At 43.9% G+C, this 26,449-nt stretch overlaps 1 protein-coding gene across 1 annotated transcript; it reads right to left on the bottom strand.

The window, feature by feature from the left end:
• Nucleotides 1-18,040: 18,040 nt before the first annotated feature.
• LOC132591648 (uncharacterized protein K02A2.6-like) lies at nucleotides 18,041-24,641 on the bottom strand. Its single transcript, XM_060271039.1, has 2 exons — nucleotides 20,812-24,641; nucleotides 18,041-18,086 (listed from the first exon to the last, which is right to left on the bottom strand). Exons 1-2 carry the CDS (start codon nucleotides 24,363-24,365, stop codon nucleotides 18,041-18,043), a joined length of 3,600 nt encoding a protein of 1,199 aa, XP_060127022.1. The 5' UTR covers nucleotides 24,366-24,641.
• Between the last annotated feature and the right edge of the window lie 1,808 nt (nucleotides 24,642-26,449).

The following is a 26,449-nucleotide window of genomic DNA, read 5'->3' as shown; positions in this document are numbered from 1 at the left end:
GGCCATGAGTTGTGTCAAATTGTGCCTCTTCACTCACAGAAGGCTTTTTAACCCATTGAGGTTTTCTATGAACAGGAAGTGGTAATGTGATTTTGGGAGGCCCATTACCCCCTCCTTTTGTCACCCTCTCCTCTTAAATTTCCTCCAGAGCAGCATGGGAGGTAGTGCAGAGGGTAGAAGAAGAAAGGGGGAATTCCCTTCCTCTTTTAGCTACGGGAGAAAAGACTATTCTATGAGTGGTGGGACACAAAGGGATAAACCCATAATACCAAAAGTGGAAACAAAACAAAACATACCCAGTTTTGAATATTCAAATATTCAAAATATTCAAACATATTCAGCATATATTGATGAGTTATATATAACATTGACCATGACTCCCTAAAACAAGCATTTTCTCATATTTGTATATGAGAATGTTATAATATCTTAACATAAGGTAAAGGTAAAGGGATCCCTGACCATTAAGTCCAGTCGTGACCGACTCTGGGGTTGCACCGCTCATCTCGCATTACTGGCTTAGGGAGCCGGCGTACAGCTTCCAGGTCATGTAGCCAGCATGACAAAGCCGCTTCTGGAGAACCAGAGCAGCACACGGAAATGCCGTTTACCTTCCCGCTGTAGCGGTCCCTATTTATCTACTTGCACTTTGACGTGCTTTCGAACTGCTAGGTTGGCAGGAGCTGGGACCACCCAGCAACGGGAGCTCACCCCGTCGCAGGGATTTGAACCGCCAACCTTCTGATCGGCAAACCCTAGGCTCTGTGGTTTAACCCACAGTGCCACCCGCATTTATATCTGAGGACAAACTCAAACACAACCCTGGTCCTACATTTTACATCACCTGGGAGGCAGCAGGAGTGGGCTTCATACACATGCATCCTCCCTTATAATCCATTTACTTTTGGATCACAACAGAAGTCAATGCACTGAAGAAGCTATGCACTGAAGAAGCTGTGGATGCTTTTTAATGTGCGAGCAGGACGTTCATTTGCTCTTTTCTTATTTTTATTTTACAAAACTTACATGCCACTTGATTGCAATAAAGCCTCTCCAGGCATGTCAAACTTGCGGCCCTCCAGATGTTTTGGACTACAATTCCCATCTTCCCCAACCACTGGTCCTGCTAGCTAGGGATCATGGGAGTTGTAGGCCAAAACATCTGGAGGGCCGCAAGTTTGACATGCCTGCAAGTCTAAGCAATTTGCACAGAATATTAAAATGATCAATAAAGAAAGAGTTCAGTACAAATTATTACTAACATGGAAAAGGTAATTTAAATTACCAGTAGAGTAAAAAGAGATTAAGACACTTCAACTTCTATGTTTCTGGACAGGCTAGCCTAAACAAAAATGTTTTAGTCAGGGGCCAAAAAGAATACAGTGAAAGCATCTGCCTGATGTCAATAGACAGGGAGTTCCACCATGCAAAGGCTACAGTTCTCATCAAAAGTTACATGCTCACTGAGGCCTGGCACAGTCAGCCACTTGTGAACTGGCCCTAAGATTTAACAACCTAGAAAACCTACACCTGCATATTTGGTTTTTCCAAGTGCTTCTCCACTTTCCTACATCTGTGCACACGTACTTTTTTTCATGTCTTGGGTTCATTCTCTGTTAAGAACTGCCACACTATCTGAATGGGAAATTCAGCTTAGCTTCAAGACTGCTGTATCTGTTAATTTAACCTTCAGTTATGGGAGAAAGAACCTTCATAAGCACATCAGTAAAGAGGAGGAGCTGATGTGGCAGAAATATGCTAATGTAAGTCTTCTGTCCATGAACTTGTTCACCGGAAGTCAACGCTGATGCATTTGCATTAATCCTGGGCACTCTCCATAGATCTTAATTTGTCCACAGAGCACTACTAAGTTCCTTTGTTCATCATTTTCTCCGCTCCCTATGAAGCTAAGTTCATTCTGCGAGCAATATTGATGCAACCAGGTTAATAACTATTGATGTAGCTATGCTAATAACCATCTTGCTGTCCATGGATCAGTGTCCTCCCCTCTGCCCATAGAGTGGACAAGTCCCACTTAATCATGGTTTCCCTATGTCCATGGATCTCAATTTACCCTGTGAACCTCTAATCATTCTGAATAGCTAATCACCGTAATTTCTCACTGTCCGAGGCTGTAAGCTCATCCTATGTACTGCTCTGGCGTCCTTGTTAATCATTTTAATCTCTCGCTGCTCATGAACTGTGAAATGTGTTGACTGCTCTAATGCCTTGCAGTCTAGAAACACAGGTCTCAAATCTCTCGCTATATACATCCCATGAAATGGATCTGGGAACCAACGAACTCTTCAGCCTAAAAAGTATTTAAGCTCTACATTTTGACAGAGCCAAGTCTATTGATTTTCACGACCCTTGTGCATACTATTTATTGTATTCCCTCTAAAACTTTGAGGGGGGGGTAATGTAACATCTCAGGGTACTTTTTCCAGTTTTCATATTGAGCTAAACAGTGCAATGGTAGCCGTGTCTATTCAGAAAGAAGTTCTGGCCTGTGAAGGTGATGGGAGAAAGTAAGGATCTGTGGCCCACCACCCATCTTCATCCCAATATACATGGCAGGCCAAGATCTGTTACTCTGGAGGATAGGACCTGAACCAATGGGTTCAAGTTACAAGAAAAGGGAAGAACTTCCACATGGTACAAGGAGTTGTATCAAAAAGATAGCATTTTCTTTAAAATGAAGCTAGGGTTCCTGCACTCCTTTCGATGGCAAAATTTCCATTTCAGTATGTGATGTGCAACTAGGGATATGGCAGAATTATCTCTCTCATCTACAATCTGGTCTGGAACTATGCTTTCTGTTTGAGCTGGAAACATTTATGGAACAGACCCAGGACCTACTCTTTTCTGCTGAGTTTCAAGACTATTCCAGACATTGGTGATTGATGGATGCCTAGAATGTCCTCAAGTTCAATTATGAGCATTTATCATGATAGAAAATACATTCACACAGCAAGCAAGTGATGGTATCAGCAGGGTAGCCCAGAATGGATTGTGGCATCGATTGTGGATGCCACAAACCACTCCGCAATTTGCACAGAGTGGGATAGATCCATTCTTTTTCCCCATCAAAACATTTTATAGGGCAACCTTGCCATTCTTCTAATCCTTAGGAACAGCAGCAAAATTAATTGTGGGTGGTGTCTAATGACAGTTACACCAGAGCAGATTTAAAGGAAGTGTAGGGGGCATGCAGTGAGAAGAGAGGAGAAATGACGTTGCAGTTAAAAGCCATTGCAGTAGTGTAACTACAGTCGTACCTCGGGTTGCGAACACCTCGGGTTACGAACACCTCGGGTTACAAACTGCGCAAACCCGGAAGTATTCTTACTGCGCGCGCGCAGAAGCGCTGCGCGCATTTGCGCATGCGCAAAGCGCGAAAATAGCAAAAATAGCGCTTTGCGCATGCGCAAAATGGCGTTTTCGGGTTACGAACTTTTCGGGTTACGAACTGCGACCCAAAATGGATCGCGTTCGTAACCCGAGGTACCACTGTACTTAGTTGGATATTGCCTTGTATGTGTAACAATGAACTTTAATGACAGATCATAAGAAATCCAAATTATTAGCACGGCAGATGTATAAAATGTTAGCACAGAGCCTGGTACTCCCTTGACTGAAAATGTTCAGTTCCATCCCCTGAACAGAATTGCAGTGTAGACCTTGATTTGATACACTGTAAATTTGATACATGACCTGGAAGCTATATGCCGGCTCCCTTGGCCAATAATGCGAGATGAGCGCGCAACCCCAGAGTCGGTCACGACTGGACCTAATGGTCAGGGGTCCCTTTACCTTTACCTTTAAGGGACCCAGGTGGTGCTATGAGTTAAACCACTGAGCCTAGGGCTTGCTGATCAGAAGGTTGGCGGTTCGAATCCCTGTGACGGCTCGGTCCCAGCTTCTGCCAACCTAGCAGTTCGAAAGCACCTCAAAATGCAAGTAGATAAGTAGGAAACGCTACAGCGGGAAAGTAAACGGCGTTTCCGTGTGCTGCTCTGGTTCGCCAGAAGTGGCATTGTCATGCTGGCCACATGACCTGGAAGCTATACGCTGGCTCCCTCGGCCAATAATGTGAGCTGAGTGCGCAACCCCAGAGTCGGTCACGACATGACCTAATGGTCAGGGGTCCCTTTACCTTTACCTTTAAAATCAAATATAAGTTGAAGTGGAGGTATGTGCTGTTCCCTTCTCAATATGTGGTCTGGTACATTTAACAAGCACTTTAAAACTGTTAGTGCTTCATTCTATAACATCCTGGATAACCACAAGATAATATTGCATTATGATGATTAAGAAGATCCACTGCTCTACATCACACCCCCAGGACCAAATTTTTCAATGTGGTTGAAACAAAGAAGGATTGTCAAAGTGAAATATCACTTCAAAACAAATGAATGGGCAGCTAAAATGGCAAATGCAATTCAATGCAATATAAACAGCTGTAAAGTAATGCACACTGGAAACTTATGGAGTCTGATTTAGCAGTAACTGACCAAGCAGTTATTCAGTCCCAATTAACGTTCTCTTCTCCAGACTCTAGACCTGTGGTTCCCAATGTGGGGCACATGCCCCAAGGGGGGGGCAATTTGATCTTTAAGGGGGGCAATTTGAGAATGAGTTATGAACAGTGAATGGCCTTTTAGGCTTCGTCCATGTGAATAGGAGGTCACTTTTTGAATAATAAGAGTTATATGTCATGGGGAGGGGGGTGGCATCAGGATTTTAGAGATGCTTAGGTGGGGCACAGCCAAAAAAATGTTGGGAACCATTGCTCTAGACTCTTTCACACCAATGCCAATCAGGTATACAGAATTGATGAATGCACCATTCGTCTATGAGGAAGCACTATTCAGAATTTTCACTTACCATGCATGGAAGGTGGCCGTGGGCAGCATTCTGTTATCTTTACCCTATGGCTTGAGTCGCCGGTGTAATGCCTCCAGGCACACAAGTGCATGCCCACAGGGTTCCCTCCTCTTCCCCTCCAGCTGTTGAGACAGAGCTTTAAAGAAGCATTCTCTTGCAGCCAATATAAATGTCTTTCATGTGGACAGGCTTGTAGGGTGCGTGCATGTGCTAACAACAGTTTCTCTGGGTTTGCAACAGTGCTTGTGGACCTAAAAAGGTTGGCAACCCTACTCCTATGTCAGCCCAGGTAAGTTGTTTGATAAGGGAAATGAAGAAATGCCAACAATGGTATGTTTAGGTCTAATGAGACACACAGCCATTGGGTTCATCTTTTCAAGTGAATGAAAGCACTTATCAAAGAGAGGAATGGTTTGATCAGACCGTGGTTTGCAAAAGTATTATGGGACTGCATCACTCCTAGTCAGTCAGTTGTCAGTCAATGGACATTTCAAACCATCTTCAATATTATTTTGGAGGCAAAGAGGGGAAGGACAAATTCCCAGTGGGTGCCCAATTAATTTCCAAAAGGCACTTGATTTTGCGATTCACAGTTTTATTAAACAACTTGGTAAACTTGCTTTGGGCTTCATGGTTCCCTATTCCCAACCACAATTCTTATATTGGCTCGAGAGTTTAGCTTAATAAACAAGAAGCTGCTAGTTTTATTAAAAGTGGCATATGTTCTGATGTGATGAGCAGAGCATGGCTGTGTCATCTGGGAATACGAACTACTTCCAGTCTCAGGCACAAAAACATTATTATTTCCCACCTAAATGCTAAGACAACTGTCTGCTTTTTTAAAGATTCAGAGGATTGGAACACTAGTATCCTGGAAAATTAAAAATAGCAACCTTTTCTGGAAGGGGTGTGCTATAGAAAGTGTATGCTAGTAAGATCTGTTCTAGAGGGGGTTGAACTCCTGCTTATGGGCTATAGCTTTAGGATATTTACAAATGTTCAAGCAACATCTGTGGCTAGGGAAGGGATGAAAATTGGTTCCATGCACATTTAATGTAAACCTCCCTAATTTAACCTCCTAAAACAATGCCAGAACTGAAACATAGTTATGCTTTGAAGTTCACATTTCCCTGAATTTTTCAGTGCACTTCGCCAACCCCAAAAATGTGCATATTCGTTAACATAATGTACAACAATGCTTTATAGTAGAGAAAAATTGCTTGCAATAAAATGTGTATATTAGGTAAAACTGCATATGAAAATATGTATCAGGAGAAATGCACACCATAATGCTGATGAATTTTTGTGAGTGAGCTGAACTTAAAACTGGAACAATGAGAAACTGAGGGGAACCAAACTTGACAGGTTTATTCATCCTTACCAGTGACTTGGAGTCCCTTTCTCCAACTTCAGTTGATGCACCAACTGCAATGCCTCCTGGGGAAAAAAACCCCATAGCTGTTACAGATATAAGTAGACTTTGAAGGCAAATCTTGAAGGACAATTTAACCTTCAAATATCCTTCATCTCATGGAGCACTGTTGCTTTTGTTTACAAAGTGATTGTTTCCTCTTCTAAAGCATATTAGATAATAAAAAGCAACAAACTATGACTAAATTGCAGCAATTACCACCCATAGCAAAAAATGTGGATAAAGTAAAACTTTAGAAGAGAGGGGGTATATTTTTCTTATATACAAGTTGCAAAAGTCATGGAAGCCAAAGTGACATGACATTGGAGAGACATGGTTGTAAATGTGCTATTCTTTATGAATCATAATTGTGAAGCAGTCTAATATTGAAATAGCTTAGAACTGTAATTTAATTCATTGGACCTTCTGATGGCTTGCAGCAGAAATCTAGTGGCTGAATGCACACACAGTTTTTGACATAAATGAATACACATAAGAATTAAATTAGGTTACTTCTGATTTTTATTCTGTAATATTTGCAGAGCTTAGCAATGGGGCAGGGGGTCAAGATACAGTTGTGACAGTTCTTTAGAGAAGACAGCTGTTAAAATGATGTAACAATAATAGTGCTAATAAATATTTTAGTGACTAATAAGATCCACTGCAATGAAGCATACATGTTGCATTATATAATAAGAAAGTCCTGGCCTGTCCTTGGTTCCTTGTGCAAGACACACCCTTCTGTTTTGGTTGACTACTTTTGGTCAGTGTGGACACTTGTTATCAATAACTTAAATGGACAGCTTGTCAACAGAATGGACTTACAAGTAGTTCTAGCAGAAAAAAACCTTGGTATGTTGAGCAGTTAATGCTCAAGGTTTAAAGATAAAGCCCCAACTCAGCTTAATCCATTCCCAATTGCCAATTCCAGCTGCAACTTGGAACATCCTCAAATCAGGGGATAAAGCAGAAGAGTGGATCATCTGACTTAAGAGACTGAAGAGATTTTCTACCTGCAAATCCATTAACTGCTTGTGTCTGCCTTTGGATTTGATACCGCATGGTTGTGTTTCAATCCCTGCTTAAAAGCAGTGACTTGCTCGTTATCCAACTTCTCTTTCTAAGTTTGTCTCCCATTTCTCCTCTCCACCTCCAGAGAACCACATGAAATCAAATGATTCGTGCCGACCCCAGTTTCCCATTTTTATTTTTACTATTTATTTATTAAAATAGTTATGGGCAATGACCACCCAAAGCAGCTTACAAGAGTAAAATACAAGATAAAACCAACCCGGGGTGTGTGTGTGATAAATGAAAGCTGTATTTTATAACAAGCAAATACAGTAATACATAATTTTATCATAATGAGCAATCAATTGAGTTTTCTGATACTACCAGTTCCTCTTGATAAACATGGAAAAGAAGTCATGATCACTCAGTATTTTTCTGAATGAAAAATAGTAACAGAGGACTGCTTCTTCACGTCAAGAGTAACACTCCAGATCATACATTTTGATACACCTCGCTGGGCCATTGACCAAGGCTAATGGTGGATCCCTTGTAAATGTCTCTTAAGTGTCCCAAGGAGAGTTTAATTCTCTTTGATTAATTGGCTAATATCCATACGAATCCTTTTCTTGGCACCCAATGTAAAAATTGCTAGTTTTGTACAAGATTTTGTATGTCTTCATTGCCTGTGAAAACTCTGTGTAATCCCCCCACCCATGGAGCTGAGGCTCATGGTCTACATAAAGATGCTTCACTCTCATATGAGTTATTGACTAACTTTAGGATTTATCCCCAGCATAATGACTAGGTAGACAATATTGCTTTATTCCCTTGTCATGCTACTCATAATTTATCTTTTGTTTTCTTAATTATTTAATAAATTGCTCAGGGTTGCATCCAATAGTGGCTCTGTGCTGTCAGAAACACTTCTACTTGTGAAAGGCAAGGCACTTGTTTTTTACCAATTCCTTCAATGCAATCCGCTACCCAAGCTTCTTCTGGCATAGAGGAGAGCTGCAATTCCTCAACATTCTCATTCTTCGTGACAGCGAGAGAGCTATCGTTTTGGGAGTGGGACACAGCTACAATGTCCCCAGACACCTCACCCAACAACCTCTCTGCCTCTCTCAGCTTCTCTAGGTCAGCCACTTTGGCCTTAGGGGAACAAATTTGTTCTCAGAGAGCCAGGAGTGCATGTCAGTGAGAAGACACCCGTGACTTCTTTTCAGAAGGAAGATGTGACAAACAGTGCAATACAATTTCTACCTAATGGGAAAGACAAAACAGAAACTTATTAACAAGTGTGTGTGTGTGTGTGTGTGTGTGTGTGTGTGTGTGTGTGTTATTTCCATAGGTAATTTCAAACATAGGATAATTCAAATAGCTGCAAGTTGTGACTGTGTTAGAACAGAAGCAAGCTGCTAATTCAGTTTATGCACAACATTTGCATTTCTTCAACCCCGTTTGATCATTTCATGTTCTTTTCCACGACACTTAGAGAACTTATTTATATTATTTGTCTTGATTCATTTCCTGGGAATTAAGGCACAAAATCACAATCAAGGCATTACTGAACCACATGATTCTCCCAACTAATATGAATTTTGGTTTGTTCATTTGACCATCCATATTTTTGGGCAGTGACCAGGAGAACATTGCTTGTAAAGTTGACAAAAACAGTGAACTTTGTGTCTACATTGCAGTATATAAATTGGGCAGATGTGAAGCCTATTTATCCATACATGCTTCACTGCTTATATGCGCTGTATCTCAAGGGTAGGTTAATGTTTTCATTTTATCCAGGATGGCTTTTCCAGCATATCTGATCCTGGTGGTCTTAGAATGAAAATACTCTGTTCTCAGGCTACAGAACTGCAGGTTTCCAAATTACTGAATAATTGCAAAATCTGTTAATGCCTCCAGATCATTGTATTTTATTTGCCCCACTGCCATTTCAACCATTATTGGACCCATTTGGTGCCTTCCCTAATTGCCATGCGATCCCTGGAGCAGTAATAACTCACTGAATTATATTGGGGGCTGTGGAAGAAGGAGCATTAAGGGAGGGGTGGGTCTTGATTTGTGTACAAAAAGAGCTGCTTTCCAAAGGTCATACTCAGAAGTCCAAGTTTCAGTGGAGATTCAGGAAAGAAAGTTAAGCTTTGTTGATTCTTACTAGGTTTATGCTATCAAGAATGTCTTCAGTTTGAAAGAATGTAAGTACAAACAAACACTGTTTTCCACTGTGTTGTAGTCAATGATCAAGGTAAGGGGACAGGTCGAATCCATTCCACAGAAAGCTCTTCATCTGGAAACACCCCAAACTGGCAAAATGTATCTAGATATGGAAGCACTCTTTCCTTTCCCCCAAATTATTATTAATCATTGAGAGGGAGAGATCCAAGTTTCCTGTGAGAAAAGTTCTACACGTAGAATGCTCCTGCCAGAGGAGTGGGTGGGAAATGACACACCAATCAGAGGAAGGGAGTGGTGGTGTTTTTGTCAGTTTCTCCTTCCCTCTGCAGTCCCCTGCATATCCTAAAAATACTCTGGAGGGTTGGGGTGGCTATCTGGAATAGTTCAAGAGATGGAGCAAAGGAAAGAAAGAAACCAGCCAAAATTGCTTCCCCTTTCCCTCCTCCAGCAAGAAACTCTGCTGGATTTCAGTCCTGTCTGCAAATGGAAGGAGAGTCTGGATCCAGTATAAGGTTCTGGAGTACAGGATTTTATATAACCCAGTCTCTTACAGCCTAGAAAGTGCCTCCTTACATTGAGCTTATTTTTACAATATTATCCTGAGAACAATATAACCCATACCTCTCTTAACATATCCTGTGAGGAAGCAGAGATGAAATATGTTGCAAACAACAGCAAGGCCACTATTTTTGAAGTGGTTGGAATTCACATTTCTGGCAAACAATTGAAATCAAGAAAACGAGCCAAGATAGTAAGCAAGTATGTTGATTGAAAAACAATTTGTGACTCATTGTCCATGTAAACAGTACTTTAGAAAATACAGATCGGAAGCATTTTTTTTTTAATGCACAAAATCTCAATCAGTTTTTCTTCAAAGATTAAGCATATGAAGCAAGTTTATACATGGGTGCATGTATTGAGGGAAAGGATATTATATTTATACGTTTTAGATTATAAAATGATAACATTCATTTACAAATATGCAAAGATATCTTCACAATTAGCAGTTATTTTGTAGGTACTAGGTACAGCATGCAACTTCCATATTTGCTTTCATTTTTTTAAAAGTTTCATTTAACTCTGCCTGTCTGCTCAAACCTCACAGGCAAGCCATAGCAAGGTCCAGGATATGTGTAGGGCAACCTGCCTGTTGGGTCCATGGCTTGGCAGCAGGAGGAAATTCCACCATGATTAGAAATCCTAGCATTCACAATCTGTCAACAATGCCCCTGCCTTCTTTTCAAATTAATTTACTGTTCTGGAATCCTGAGTTCATGTTTGCTTAGCACCCCGTATTAGATTCCTGTTGTTTGTTGATGGATTTTTATCGTAAAGTGTGGAGCCCTTTGGTAAAAGGAAAAGATGCATAGAATCATAGAGTTGGAAGAGACCACAAGGGCCATCCAGTCCAACCCCCTGCCAAGCAGGTTTATGGAATGTAAAATCAGTGGAAAGTAAAATCAGTGGAAAAACAAAAATTAAAAGGATCCTCAGTCATCAACAGCATTATTTTTAATGAAATCCAGTACATTCAATGAGGATCAAGGTTGCTGTTTAAAAGTTTATCCCCACAAAACGGATGCATATAATAAATTTTTTTCGTTTGCATCCATTTGGAAACTATTCAATCCTCTTACATCAGTTCAGGGAAAAGTGATGCAAAGTGTAGCAGCATTAGTCAGTGCAGAAACAGCACATTCCAATATAAATAAATAATCTAAATATAGATACGCACAGAAATAGCCAGCAAGTTCACTGTTGTAGCAGCTTTCAGTATCTTTTTAAAGCTATGTCATTGAAGCAAGGATCTCATTTTCTGTAAAATACCATAAACATATATGGGGCTTTATGATTATGATAGCGATGGTTGTTTATTAATATTATTAGTCTACAGTTGGCAAAGTATGTGTGAGTCCTGTGCACATTGTAGTTCTGTGCTGTACTGGTTTAGAAATTATTCCTCCTACTAAAGTGCTGATTGAAGATGTTCTTTTCACAAGACTTGCTTAGAGCATGATCTTTTTAATCCTATTAAATGTTAAATCACTGGGGTTTTTTAAAGTAATCAATGAGTGCCACCCATTTTGCTTCTCAGGTTGAAAATTCTGCATTCAGGGGTACTAAATATGAAGGTGGGGGATATAACAATCACAATTTCCATTCCAATTAATTGCCATTATTTCCTTTCTCTCCCTTTTGGAGGGAAGGAGTTTCTTTTCTCGGGGAAGATTCACATGGGTAACCCCATCAATTTTGGCACCATGTATGGAATGGAATGCTAACTGCCCTGCTCACTGAGAATTTAATTTGCTAGTCCTATACACAATCTTGACTGTGGCCTCTTTCAGAGACAGGCAGTAAATGTAAACCGGCGATTTGAAAGATGACACAAATTGCAGCCTAATTGCTAGGAGTTGGCAGGAGGAAGGGGAGGCAGGAAACTTTGAAAATAATTTTGATTTCTGGGCTCTATAACTTAAAAGGAAGTTGCTGGCGTAATTTTAGTTCATTTGCAGATCTTCTGAGCTTGTTTCACCTAAGTGAGTTTAATTTTTTTTTGCCCCCACCTGCCACTAAGCTGCTTTGATAAAAGTAATTGCAACATTTATGCATAATTGCCGGGTGGTGAATATCTTAAAAGATTTTACTTTGCAGGCATTTGATTTTTTTTTTAAAAAGAAACCTTGAGGAGAAGGGGGGAGGAATATATTTCAGCCATCATTATTTCTTGCTCCTGTCCTTCCCCACCCCATGTGGCACTTCCTCCTACTAAACATGTATTAACTTGCTTCTCTTAATTTTAATCCTTATCTTTACAAGGAACATAATCCACAGGGGGGCTTTTCTGTGACTGAGCTAGAACTTTTCAATTAAAAGTGTCCAGTGGCTAGGATTGCAGAGACAAAAAATCCAAACAGCTAAAAGCAAGGGGCATTCATGAGCACCACAGAAATTCACAGCTGGGTAAACAAAATGAATATTTCTACATGTGGCTTGATGATTTAGATTTCACCTTTTAAATCCCACAGCTTTTAATTGTGCTGAATAACTTTACTGAGAAGGGCAGGTATATTTGCAATTCTTCTTCTTTTGTTTATGGTCCAGCACTATCTAAAGAAATGCAGAAATAAGATCCTTCACCACCGTATTTTTGGTTGTGTTAGTGTTTTCCATTAGCCTACAAAGTTTAAGGATTTTGAAGCAGGAGCCTTAAGAGATGATGCAAAACACAAACAAGAAATCTCTTTGCTAGATGGCAGAGGGTGTAGGTCTAAAAAAAGCTTGCTTCAGGGTCTAGGAAGCAAGAGGATCTGAATTATTCCAAAATCATCACTTTGTACTCATGCTGAAAGTTAAAAAAACAACAACAACAGTAGCACATCTGGGCAAGTACATACAACACAATAAACACAAAAACTTACTGATCTCTAGGAAACATTTGCTCACTTCCTTGGTGCATTCAAGGGCCTTCTAGTGAAATTGCCTTCCCAAACCAGATGTTGAATTCTATGATTAGATGATTAAGAAAGCATAACACTGGCATAATTACGGTGATAAAACAAAATAAGCTGGGGAAGTCACCTGGATCAGGTGGGCTATCCTCGATGTACTACAAAGTTTTCCAAGGAATATTGGCACAACCTCTGATGGGAGTAATGAACCAAATCCTTCAGGGAGAAGAAATTTCACCTTCATGGGGAAAGGCAATTATAACATTAATTCCAAAGCAAGACCAAAGAATTTTACACCCAAAAAAACTTTAGACCAATATCCCTATTGAATGATTAAAATTATTTGTGAATGTCATGGCAAATAGAATGAAGGAGGTGCTGAACGAACAAGGTAATCCATAAAGATCAAGCAGGCTTTCTGACATCCAGACAGATTAAAAATAACATCAGAAACATTCCGAATATAATTGAGTATTTGGGGGGGAAAGGTCAGAGTAGCAAGCAACACTGTTATTTCTAAATGCTGAAAAGGCTTTCAATAAGGTTTCATGGGCCTTCAAGATAAAGACTTTAGAGCAGATGGACTTTGGGACTACATTTATGAATGGAATCAAGTCAATATACAGAGAACAGAAAGCAAATATAATTATTAATGATAACATCACTGAAGAATTTCAAATTTAAAAAGGTATAAGACAAGGATTCCCCTTATCCCCATTACTATTTAACCTGGAATTGGAAGTATTGGCAAGAAAGATAGGGAAGGAAGAGAGAATAAAAGGCACATGAATAGGACAGAGAACATATAAACTTAAAATATTCATGAACAATGCAGTCATTAAAGTAGAGAATCCTTTGGAAAGCCTACCAATAACTTTGGAATTTATTACAACATTTGGTAGTTTGGTGAGATTTTACATCAATAAATATAAAACCAAAATGTTATCACAGAATTTAAACAATCAGATAAAGGAAAGACTAGAAATCAATTTAGGAAATAAGGTAGACAAGAAAGTAAAATACATAGGTGTGTGGATCACACCCAAAAAATTAAACTTATTTCAAGACAATTATAATAGCATATGAACGGAAATGACAAAAGAGCTTCAAAAATGGGAGTGACTGAACTTATCCCTTCTGGGCAAGATATTAGTAATCAAAATGAATGTCCTCCCTAAAATGATTTTTCTGTTTCAATCATTACCACTAATATTCAACTCTAGTTGCTTCATACAATGGAAAAAAGACATACAAAAATTTCTATGGCAAAAGAAAAAAAACCAAGGATCAAATATAAAACATTAACAAATTTCCGGCTATGTCATGAACCCAATGGCGGGAGCTCCTCGCTACTGTGGAGGGCAGCGAAGAGGTTCAGGCAGGGGAAAGCCATTATTTATGAGGCACAAATCCTGGCAATGTTCTCCAGTGGGGTCTGGGGAGCTCACTGCATTCCGCTGTGCTGCTCAAGCCCAACTTGAAAGGCAGAGTGGGTGCAACCTGGGACTGTGTCCCTGCCATGGACAAGCCTCCATCTCCAGCATGATTTGTAGTAGGTTCCTCCATAATTTGGACAATTGGCATTAATCAAGAGGCATTCCTGGACTGACATATGCTAATGGGCTGCAATCAGTCAGCTGCCAAAATGACTGGATTTGGCTCCTTGAAGGTATCTGAATGTTTTATTTGAAACCTTACAACAGCTGGGAAACGAAGGGGGGGGGGACAAGGTGCTTTGTGCTTTCTTTTGGTTTTCAAATGGTCTCCTTTCTTCTTGAGAGCCAGTGTGGTGTAGTGGTTAAGAGTGGTAGACTCTAATCTGGGGAACCGGGTACGCGTCTCCGCTCCTCCATATGCAGCTGCTGGGTGACCTTGGGCTAGTCACACTTCTTTGAAGTCTCTCAGCCCCACTCACCTCACAGAGTGTTTGTTGTGGGGGAGGAAGGGAAAGGAGAATGTTAGTGGTTTGAGACTCTTTCAGATAGTGATAAAGCAGGATATCAAATCCAAACTACTCCTCCTCCTCCTCCTCCTCCTCTTCTTCTTCTTCTTCTTCTTCTTCTTCTTCTTCTTCTTCTTCTTCTTCTTCTTCTTCTTCTTCTTCTTCTTCTTCTTCTTCTTCTTCCTCCTCCTCCTCCTCCTCCTCCTCCTCCTCCCCTGCAAAATGAAAGAGACACATGTAGCTGCTGTTATGTTATTCTGTTTGTTACTTCAGAAAAGAGGGGGGGACTTGTGATTTAAGCTCAACAAGGAATTTAACAAGGAGCCCTCTTTTTTGCATCTGATGTTCTGTTATTCAAACTCACAAATTTCCAAAGATTTGCAGCTGATCTCCACACATTCTTGGAAAGATTTGCCAGAAAAAGTGCCCAAGCAGATAACAGCCTCTGTTGGTGGTCTCCAGCTACTGGTCTCTGTTATGCCTTTTCCTGCTGGTTTAAATATATTTCTTATTGTTTGGTGACAGCTCACTAATTCTTATGGTTCAGTGTTGTTTCCACTACCTTTCTGCATTCTCTTTTGTGCCCAGTTCAGCCTCTTTTGTTCCCTTTCTTCTTCAGCTACATCATCCCGCAGGTCCCATCTGATTCTCACTAATTACTGACTTATCCTGCTGCTTAAATGCTACCACCTACCCTATTCCTGGTATCTAAAAAAGAGAGGCTATTAGCTAAAAATACACCATCCTTCAGCTTTGAAGTTGAAGACCATGCACTAAGCATTTTATTCAGTTTTTTTAATAAATGAGGAATGAATAAGGCAGCAGCAGAGAAATGAAAACGGTCTCCTGAGAGTGGAGCTGTCAAGAAGTTATGGCTGCTTTCTAATTCAGGTAGTTAATGATGGTTCCTTCCCAAAGTGATCCTAGAATCCAAGAGACACTTTGAAAAGTGGCACTTTTTACATTAGAATATTACTGAAAGAATTAAGTGATACTAATGAAAACCTAACAAAGCTTTCAAATCTGAGAGCCTAGGTAGAGATATTTATTGGTTCACGGCTTCCCAAGTGCCTGGATTCCTTTCTGCACTCTCGCTCCCCCAAATTAAAATTGGTGGCATGTTCCACTTAAACATGAAAAAGCTTTTTTTTTGGAAGGTTTCTGAAAAAGGATGAGGAACATAAGGGCCTTATACTGGGTCAAGCTATTTGTCCACAGAGCCTACTATTTACCTTTCTGACAGGCAGCAGAACTCCAATGTCTCAGGCATAAGATCTTTCCCATCTCCTGTTACCTGATTTTTTTATCTGGAGATATACATATTTATCTGATATTCATGGAGGAGGACTGTTGGTGGGAGGAATAGAATAGAATAGAATAGAATAGAATAGAATAGAATAGTTTATTGGCCAAGTATCAACCATACTTGGAATTTTGCTTCGACTACATTGCAATGTCAAGAAAAAACGTACCTCATACAAACACTATTCCCCTTACAATACAACAGCACAGCGAAAAGACCCCATACCACCAACTGGCCTCCCTTCCGCCCACAACTACAGATTCAACAATTTGATGGTTTTTGTATATAGAGTCCTGTACCGACGTCCGGATGGGAGTAAATCAAAGAAGTGATGATCAGGATGCGAAGGGTCTACAGCAATTCTCTCTGCTCTCTTCCTGACTTGAGCGGCATAAAGTGTCTCTATTGGAGGCAAACTAACACCAATTACCCTCTCTGCAGTTCTTGCTGCTCATTGGAGCCTCTTCTTATCCAGCTTAGAGGCTGTACCATACCAGACAGTAATGGAATTACAGAGAACAGTTTCAATAGTACAGTACCTCTATAAAATTGGACCAGCCTCCTCTCTTGTGTGCTGTGATCTTCATAACAACTGGGTCCACACCACAAGATATGTAGCTTCATATTGCCCATGAATGGTAATGTGTAGTTTGACTCCAGCATAAGCAAAAGTCAGGTCCTGCCCCAAGCATATTCCAATCTACAGATAGAGTGGCTGTGTTGTGGGATGGGTGAGAATCATGGAGGATGAACAAAGAGTTCAAGGGATAAGTGCAAAACAATGTAGATGGTTCAGACTAATTGTGGATCTCCAACTTCTGAAACTTGCTTACTTGAATTATCAGGTGATTTATAGCTTCGGAGTTGGAACTGGCCTTGAAGTGATTTAAATTATTTTCCCCCAAGTAATCATCCCTATGGTCCTTGAAAAGATCCCATGCGATGAGTGGATAGTACACTATCCAAGGCAATATCAGGAGATTAAAAATTTAAGCTGGAGAGAGGCTCAGTAAAATCTGCCTGGTATAGTTTCTTTCACTTGTCACAATTATTTTCCCAAGAACAGATTTGTGTTGTGCTATTTTATTGTACTCTGTGGGTAGTGGTATTAGAATTTTAATGTGCGCTCTCTCTCTCTCTCTCTCTCTCTGCCCTATGAAAGACAAGAAGTAGTTGCTATTGACCTTTTCACGTGTACTGCATTTCAGCTTGCCAGCTGATTCTATTCTCTCCTGTTTACAACCTTAGTAACCTCAGGGAAGGAGCAGATGGAATACAGAAGGTAGAAACAGGTGAACGAGATGGAGCAGGTTCCTCCCAAGAGTGATTTAGACAATTTCAGTGCAGTTGATGCTCCTGCTCAGACACTACTTGCAAGTGGCTGTCAAAAATACAACAAACCAGATGTATGAAAGAACGTGAAAGAAATGAATTTCATGATATTTTCATAAACAACCTGCTCAATGCTTCTAGCCTAAGGCAGTGAAATTCTGATAGCCCATTTCCACAGTTTTAGATGTTTTTTTAAAAAATAAAATAAATAAAAAGCAGTGTTGGCAGCATGCCCTCCTAGGACAGTGGTCTATATACAGTATATCGCTCTCTCTGCTTTTTAAATTGTTCTTTTTTGTACATTGTTAGGAAAAAAATTTGTCACAACTTGATTATGATTCCATGGGGCCAGCCACCAACGTCTAGGAAAAAAATGTATTTCATGTCTCAGACAGGCATGTGGCTTTGCTCACTTGTAAGAGTCATCTCAACTTAGATGTCATTCATGAACAATATAAAATTCAACCAGGAAATCCCTAATCAGCTTGCATTCTGTTTCAGGGGCTATTCTACGCTTCATATTTTGACTGGACAGCAAGTAAACCTTCGTTCTGTCTACAGATACAAGAGATTCAAGATATGAAACTATAGGGAGTAGAACAGCAGAAGTTTTAGATTTGAGTGGCATGATTTCTTTATATGAGAGCAAATCATGTACTTGTGATTAATATTGTTGCAGCCACAATGTTATTTGAAGGCCACATTTTGAATATAGCCAGAGCAGGTGATCTAGATTGAAAAGTTGCTGCTAGCACACCACAAAACTGTAGGCTGCCCTCTTGTGGAAACAAGCTCTTGCAGAACCTTTTGCTATAGTCGGGCCGCTGTGACACTTTTACCCCCCAGGCAGTTTCCTAGCTGCACTTGCTGAATGAGGCCAAGTTGCTCTGGGGAGCAAATTCAGAGGTTTTGAACGAAAAGCAAAGCATGGCTTTCTGAAAGGGATGAATCATTTGTGTTTGCTATATTCCTACTAAGTGGAAGCACTTCTCGGTTTTTAACGAGGAGCCTTAAAAGCAGCGTTTTTTAAAGACCCATTAAACACAATGTGAATGAATTAGTCTAGCAACAGTACTGCCAGAGACTGCCTTGACAACCCTAGAAACTTCGTGGCAGTAATTATTGTTTTCAAAGAAAGGAAGAAGATTATGCTGACTTAAAACGTGCTGTTTCCACCACAAAACCGAAGTTGAGAAGAGAGAGGATAAAGTTTGAGGGGGGTGGGGTGGAGACTGCAACCAGTGTGAACCAGCTGGGAAATAAATAATGCAGGAGTATGGATTGCATTGGGGTTCTAACTGGGTGAACACAGTCTGTTTTGGACCACATCTTTTAGACATGGTACATTGGAGTAGTTTGCCCTGGAGGAAATTCTCAAGCACGTCAAAAATGGGAATATAATGCATCTTCTGCTCTCCTGACAAGTTGCTCAGTCATGGATTAATTCCCTTTGGCACTTCTGCCTTTAATTCCCTCAGCCTACCTGTAAGTCTTTCATTTCACTAAGGCTTTAAGCTAGCACAGCATAGCCACCAAAATGTTACCTACGTCTGCTTCTTCCTTGAGCTATATCAAGCCAAGGCAGAGACAGGAAATGTCAGGATGTTCTCTCTCTTTTTTCTTTCATCCAGCTGCTCTAAAAATTTTTTTCATCCTTCTTACAAAAGAAAGAACCTAATTGATCCCAAGGGGTCTCATCGTCCCATCTCAGGTGTCCAGCAGGCATTCTGCACAAGGGAAATAAGCATGCAAGGGAAGGCAGTGGGGATGAGCACACTAGCTCTGCCTCCCATTCTTCAGTCACCATTCCAAGTTCTGTAGTGCGGCAGCTTCCTGTATTTGTAGAAGCTCTCTGCACATTGCAGCTACCTGGGTTTTTCCAGGGTTCTAAAACACATAGGAAGCTTCCAGAAGTACACAAGGCTCCCCGGTTCAGACCTTCACCCTCCAACTCATGGAGAACAAGAGGAATGGCACTTGGGAGTGGAGCAACCATGCCCATTCCCATGGCTGTCCTTCATGAGTTCACTTAACCTAATGTAGAACACCTAAACAAGGCTTGTTTGCAATACCCTTTTATCCGCTTGCTTATTGCATGTAATTAAGGAATGCAACCAATAAAATTAAGGTGGGATATATGAATGTGTTCTGATCCAAAAGGCACTGGGTACTTTTTGGCACAATGATCCCATCTTCCAAACACTGGTTTCCTAAAAACTTAGGTTCAGCAAAGAAGCATTGGGCACCCTTCTCATCATGCCCCAGGTGTTGTTGTTTTTTGCAATCCTTGTTAAATTAAGCCACAGGTCCTTTGGCAGGACTCAACTATGTTGTTTCATGCGCAGAACAAGGTCCACTAATTTAATGGGATGTTTTCTGAAATATACTCGGAGTCGAGAGTGAATTTCATGCTCTTTATTCAGCTCATATTCATCAAGGAGAAGAAGAGAAGACGAATGGCTCTTTTCCCAAAACCATCTGCTTATATACATTATTTACACAATGGGCCTTGCGTGATTGGCTACTTCAGGGCTACACCTGTGGGCCAATCAGGTTTTGGATTGACTTCTGTCTGCAGGCTGATTGGCTGCTCCTACAGGCCAATCAGGTAGCAGCATCACTTCTGCCAGCTGCCTGATTGGCTGCTCCAGCAGGCCAATCAGGTTGCGGATTCACTTCCACCTGGAGTTGGATTGGGTAGCTCCCGCTGATTCTGAATCCTATTGTTCTAGGATTCAGCTCAGTACATAACACCCCTCCCCTCTAAGTTCCAGTCCTGCCCGGGAAGTTGCATTCGTAGTCCCCAAGGTCTGCTGGCCGCCTCCGTGTGCGTTGTGGCCTGGGGTGTTCCTTGGTCAGGGGTTCTGGTTCTGGCTCGTGTTCCGAGGCTGCTGGCTGTGCCGGGGCTGTCTGGTCTGGCGCCACTGAACCACTAGGTTGTGGCTCTGGTTCCGGTGTCCTTCCAGCCTCGGGGCTCCCCTCTGTGCCTACTGCTTCTGCTTCCCCTGCCCACCCCTCTCGCTCTACAGGCCTCACTGCCCTGCGGTCCCCTTGGGACCCCTCTGTCCCACTCTCCTCCCGGGTTCCTCCTGGGAATCGTCGCCGTAACTGGTCGCAGTGGCGGCGCCAACATTGCCCCCCTTCCGTTAGTACCTCGTACGACACGGGACCGGTCACCTTGGTGACTGTGGCGGGTGCCCATGCTGGGCCTGCCCCAAAATTCTTTGCGTACACTGCGTCCTGGGCCACAAATGTCCGGGGGTTCCTGCCTTTCCCCGCCACTACCTCATCCTGAGCTCTGTCGGGGTGAAGTCGGTCCAGTCTAGTTGCAAGGCGCCGGCCCATTAGTAGTTCAGCTGGGCTCCGGCCCGTCGTTGTGCTTGGGGTGCTGTGCTGTGCTAGAAGAAATGCGGCAAGGCGGTATTCCCAGTCCCCTTGTGTCATGCGGCGGAGGCTGTCCTTGGTGGTCCGCACCATGCGCTCCGCTTGGCCATTGGTGGCAGGGTGGAATGGTGCTGAGCGGATGTGGCGGATGGCGTTCTGCGCTGTGAAGGTCTGGAACTCCTCTGACGTGAATGCGGTTCCATTGTCCGAGACGAGGGTGTCAGGGAGCCCGTGGGTTGCAAAAAGCTTACGTAGTACCCGGATGGCTGCCGCCGTAGAAGTGGACGGTACCAGTGCGACCTCCAGCCATTTGGTGTAGGAATCCACCACTATGAAGAATGTTTTTCCCTGGAAGGGGCCAGCGAAGTCCACGTGCAAGCGTGACCATGGATGTCGGGCGGACTCCCAGGGCTGGACTGGGGCCCTTGGGGGATCCGGGCGGGATTCTTGGCAGGTCTGGCAGTGTTGGACCCAGGCCTCTATCTCTCTGTCAATCCCCGGCCACCACACATAACTCCTGGCAAGGGCCTTCATCCTCACTACCCCTGGGTGTGTCTCGTGTAGGGCTGTGAGGACCCTTTTGCGGAGGGGCTGGGGAACAACAACCCTGCTTCCCCATAACAGGCACCCCTTGTGGGCCGACAGTTCATGTTTGCGGTTTGTGTAGCCAGCGAATTCTGGCCCGGGGCTGCTGCTGGGCCATCCTCGCCACACCCAGTCCAGGACCCGGGAGATGACCCTATCTTTTGTGGAATGGTGCGCAACTTCTTGTGCCTGAATGGGTCGGTCAGGAAGCAGCTCCAGGGTCATAACCTCTTGCGCAGGCGCTGGGTCGGGGCCTGTTTCTGGTAGTGGTAGCCTGCTGAGGGCGTCTGCGTGGCCCATCGCCTTCCCAGGGCGGTGGATTAGTGCATACTGGTAGCCGGCAAGGAAAATTGACCACCTGAGGACACGTGGAGACAACACTTGGGGGGTCTGCTTCTCGGGGGCAAACAGGCCAAGCAATGGCTTGTGGTCAGTCACTATGGTAAAGGGCCGCCCGTACAAGAAATCATGGAATTTTTTTACGCCCTTCACGATTGCCAGACCCTCCTTGTCAATCTGTGAGTAGCTTCGTTCGGCTGCAGCAAGCGTCTGGGAGAAGTATGCCACCGGCACCTCTCTTCCATCCGGGAGTTGGTGTCCCAGGACAGCGCCGATGCCATAGGGAGAGGCGTCGCATGCCAGCACCACTGGCAGCCTCTCGTCGAAGTGTGCCAAGACCGAGTTCGAGACGAGCAAGTCCTTGACTGCCTGGAATGCGGCCCTTTGTCGCTGGCCCCACACCCAAGGGGCCCTTTTATCTAGGAGTCTGTGTAGGGGCTCCGCTACCGCTGCCTTATGGGGAAGGAAGGCATGGTAAAAGTTCAATAGTCCCAAGAATGACTGAAGTTCGGGCTTGCTCTTGGGCGCTGGGGCCTCACAAATGGCCCGTACCTTGTCACCGGTTGGATGGACCCCTTCTGCGTCCACCTTAAATCCCAGAAAGTCCACCTGCGGCACTCCCAGTAAACACTTTTCCCGCTTCACCTTGAGGCCCGCCGTCTGGAAACGGTGCAGGACGGAGCGGAGGCGGTCCTCAAATTCCTCTGGTGTGGGCCCGGCGATCAGTACATCATCGAAGAAGGGGGTGACACCAGGAATCCCTTTAAGGAGAGAGTCCATTAGATTCTGGAATATGCCTGGTGCCACGCTAACGCCAAATTGCAGCCGCTTTACTCTGAATGCCCCTCTGTGCGTCACAATCGTCTGAGCCTCTGCTGTGGCTTCGTCCACAGGCAACTGTTGATACGCTTGGGCCAAGTCCAGTTTGCCAAAGATTTTTGACCCAGCCAGGGTGGCGAGGACATGGCTGACCACTGGCACTGGGTATGCATGGGCCGTGAGAGCCTTGTTTATGGTGCATTTGTAGTCTGCACAGATGCGGACCGAACCGTTAGGCTTGACGGGTGTGACAATTGGAGTTTCCCAGGGGGCGTTGGGCACCGGCTCCAGCACTCCTTGCTCCACGAGCCGGTCCAATTCCTCGTCTATGCGGGGTTTCAGGGCGAACGGGACCCGGCGGGCCTTGTGCCTGATGGGTCGTACAGCGGGGTCTAGCTGTAGGGCAATGGGGGGTCCTGTATATCGTCCCAATGCCCCATCGAAAACCCCTGGAAACTCTTTGCATATGGCGTCCACGTCCACTTGTAAGCTAGTGCGGTTCACCCCGGTAACGGCTAGCCCCAGAGGTCCAAACCATGCCAGTCCCAGTAAGCTAACGTAGGGGCCCTTAACTACCAGCAAGTCCAATTGTTGCTTTCGCCCTCGATATTGCACCCTGAAGGTCCCCACCCCCATTGTAGGGACCTTACGTTTCTGGAAGTCCCGGAGGGTGAATGGGGCCGGCCTTAGTTTGGGACCCCCATTAGGGCACAGTTCCCTTAATGTTCGGGCCGAGATTATGGATAGAGTTGAACCCGTGTCCAGCTCCATGCGGCATGGGGCTCCCTCTATCTGTACCTCTATATAAATTTTCTCTGTGCTGGGATGGGGCAACTGGAATACCTGGTAGTCCGTGATCTCCGTCGAGTTGCCTTGGTGCATGGTGCCGTGTGACCTGGGGCTCCTGGGTCGGTCATCTGATGCTTGTCGACGGGTGAGTCGAGCCCGACACACCCGGGCGATGTGTCCCAATTTTCTGCACTGCCTGCACTCTGCGTTGCGGAAACGACAGGTCCTCCTCTCGTGGTTCTCCCCGCAGCTTGCACAGTTCCCTCCTTCTCGTCGAGGCTGCTGTGGTGTGTGTGCTGCTTGAGTGCGCCGCTGTACTCGGTGTACTTCCTCCCTGTCAGATTCGGATTCGTCGGTGAGGTCTTCGTGGTAGACCCTCGGTTGGGATGGCGGGGCCGGTCGTGCCTCTTGCGTTGACCTCTCGGCGGCTTCGGTTGCCAGGGCTTCCTCCAGAGCAATCTGGAACGTGAGGTCTTTTTTGGCGTAGAGGCGTCGTTGCAACATCTCGTCCCTCAGGCCACCGACAAGGCGGTCACGAAGCATGTTCTCCAACTCTGAGAAGTTGCATAGCCGGGCGGCTTGGCGGAGGGAGGTCACAAACCCAGTTATGGTTTCCCCCGGGGCTTGCCGCTTTGCGTAGAAGGCATTTCGGCAAGCTACCACCGAGGGCTGTGGTGAGAAGTGCTCCTTCAGCCGTTCCATTATTGTTTTGTAAGAGACGGTAGCGACATCTCTAGGTGCAAGGAGAGCCCGGGCGATTTCAAACGTCTCCTCTCCACAGACGCTGAAGAATGTCGCCCTCTTCATGGCATCGTTGGTGACTTCTTTCGCTTGCAGGAGGAAGTTGAAACGGGCGGCGTACCCTTCCCAGTCTCCTGATGCTGGTTTGAATGGCGAGAAGCTGCTGTCGGTTGCCATTCCGGGTTCCTTGGGTCCTGGAGCTGAAGCCTGGATGCACGGTGCGATGCAGCGGTGCAGCAGGTGGCGGTGCTGCGGTGCAGTGCGTGGTGGCGGTCAGCTCAGCAGGATCCCATCCTCGTCGCCAGTGAAATATACTCGGAGTCGAGAGTGAATTTCATGCTCTTTATTCAGCTCATATTCATCAAGGAGAAGAAGAGAAGACGAATGGCTCTTTTCCCAAAACCATCTGCTTATATACATTATTTACACAATGGGCCTTGCGTGATTGGCTACTTCAGGGCTACACCTGTGGGCCAATCAGGTTTTGGATTGACTTCTGTCTGCAGGCTGATTGGCTGCTCCTACAGGCCAATCAGGTAGCAGCATCACTTCTGCCAGCTGCCTGATTGGCTGCTCCAGCAGGCCAATCAGGTTGCGGATTCACTTCCACCTGGAGTTGGATTGGGTAGCTCCCGCTGATTCTGAATCCTATTGTTCTAGGATTCAGCTCAGTACATAACATTTTCCCTTTCACTTCCCCCTGTGTGCCTCCCACAGTATGTAGGGGGCACATGGGGGGGGGGAGAAAGGGGGAAAAGTTTCATTGCATGAGTGGACCTCATTCTGTGCATGCTACATTGAATTGCATCCCTTATTACCATATAAAGGTAAAGGTAAAGGGACCCCTGACCATTAGGTCCAGTCATGACCGACTCTGGGGTTGCACGCTCATCTCGCGTTATTGGCCGAGGGAGCCGGCGTATAGCTTCCAGGTAATGTGGCCAGCATGATGAAGCTGCTTCTGGTGAACCAGAGCAGCACATAGAGACGCCGTTTACCTTCCCACTGTAGCGGTACCTATTTATCTACTTGCACTTTGACGTGCTTTCGAACTGCTAGGTTGGCAGGAGCTGGGACCAAGCAACGGAAGCTCACCCCGTCACAGGGTTTCTAACCACCGACCTTCTGACCTTCTGATCAGCAAGCCCTAGGCTCTGTGGTTTAACCTACAGCACCACCTGCGTCCCTTATTACCATATAAGGGTTAGTAAATATTAAATCACAGTCCTCCATTTTAGATGTAACAGGCACCTAAGCACCAATGCCAGAGTACCACAGGAAGAGACAAGGGAAGGGGGGAAGCACACTGTCTCAGTACTTTCCCCCCCCGTTTAATCATCAATTATGGTTTCATTTACATCTGAATTGCCCCAGTATCTCAACTTCGAAGGCATTAGTGGTTAACCTTCTGAACCCCAGTTGTCCAACATTTAGGAACACCAGCCAACATCAGTTGTGCTCTGTAAATCATCCACTGTAAATCTCCAATTTACCCCACACCACAGTAACATCTGGAAGCTGAACATTCACTTGTACAGCAAGCCATCTGCTGTTCCATAATGCCCTAGCCCTTAAACATGCAATACACACAGCTGCCTATTACATAGGTAATTTGCCTCAGGGATTTGCTTCTTAAAAACTGGGCAGTGAACCTTCTATATCTGTAGTCAATAGAGGTGGTGATGTCAAGGACTCTATAATATGGGTGATGGATGACCATCTGCACACACAACAAGTGACCTAGGAGGGAGGTTTGCAAGGCATCTTCTTTCAAAATAGACCTCCTCCTTCGCTCAATGGAAAGGCAACCGAACTTTAAATGAAAAGCACTGAATAACTGAATAATGTATGTTGTTTTTATTTCCATGCTTAGGAAGCACAAAGCCAGCTATTTAATCCTACAACTGAACCGTGGAAAAGAGAGACACAATATTATGTCAACTTCTTATGTTCAAATGAAAGAGATTGCAGGGCCATCATTTCCTTTTGATGTTCACAAATAAATATGCTCTCAGAGTATCAGAGATTCCAGGAGGTTACACAGGATCTAGGAGGCATTAACCACGCACAAGCAAATAATGAATGCTAATTTTATTAATTCCACCTTCATTCCTTCTGTAAATAAACTACGTGGGTTATCCTAACTTTCAGATAATCCCATCCTACTACATTAGGCTAAGCAGTAATAAACTGATTTTAGGAATGGAAACTGTTTGGCTGGTGATGGAGCTCCTGTGCCTTCTACAGTCACATGAAGAAAT

Source organism: Zootoca vivipara, chromosome 2 (genome assembly GCF_963506605.1).
Source record: "Zootoca vivipara chromosome 2, rZooViv1.1, whole genome shotgun sequence".
In the NCBI taxonomy this organism is placed as follows: domain Eukaryota; kingdom Metazoa; phylum Chordata; class Lepidosauria; order Squamata; family Lacertidae; genus Zootoca; species Zootoca vivipara.
This window is presented reverse-complemented; position numbering and strand designations above follow the sequence as displayed.

Excerpts from the sequence above, each read along its gene's own strand:
- LOC132591648 (XM_060271039.1), bottom strand. The coding sequence starts at position 24,365 with ATGGCAACCGACAGCAGCTTCTCGCCATTCAAACCAGCATCAGGAGAC. Across the intron at positions 18,087-20,811 it reads AGAGCTCAGGATGAGGTAGT|ACAGAACGAAGGTTTACTTG; the intron begins GGCGGGGAAAGG and ends TTGTATCTGTAG.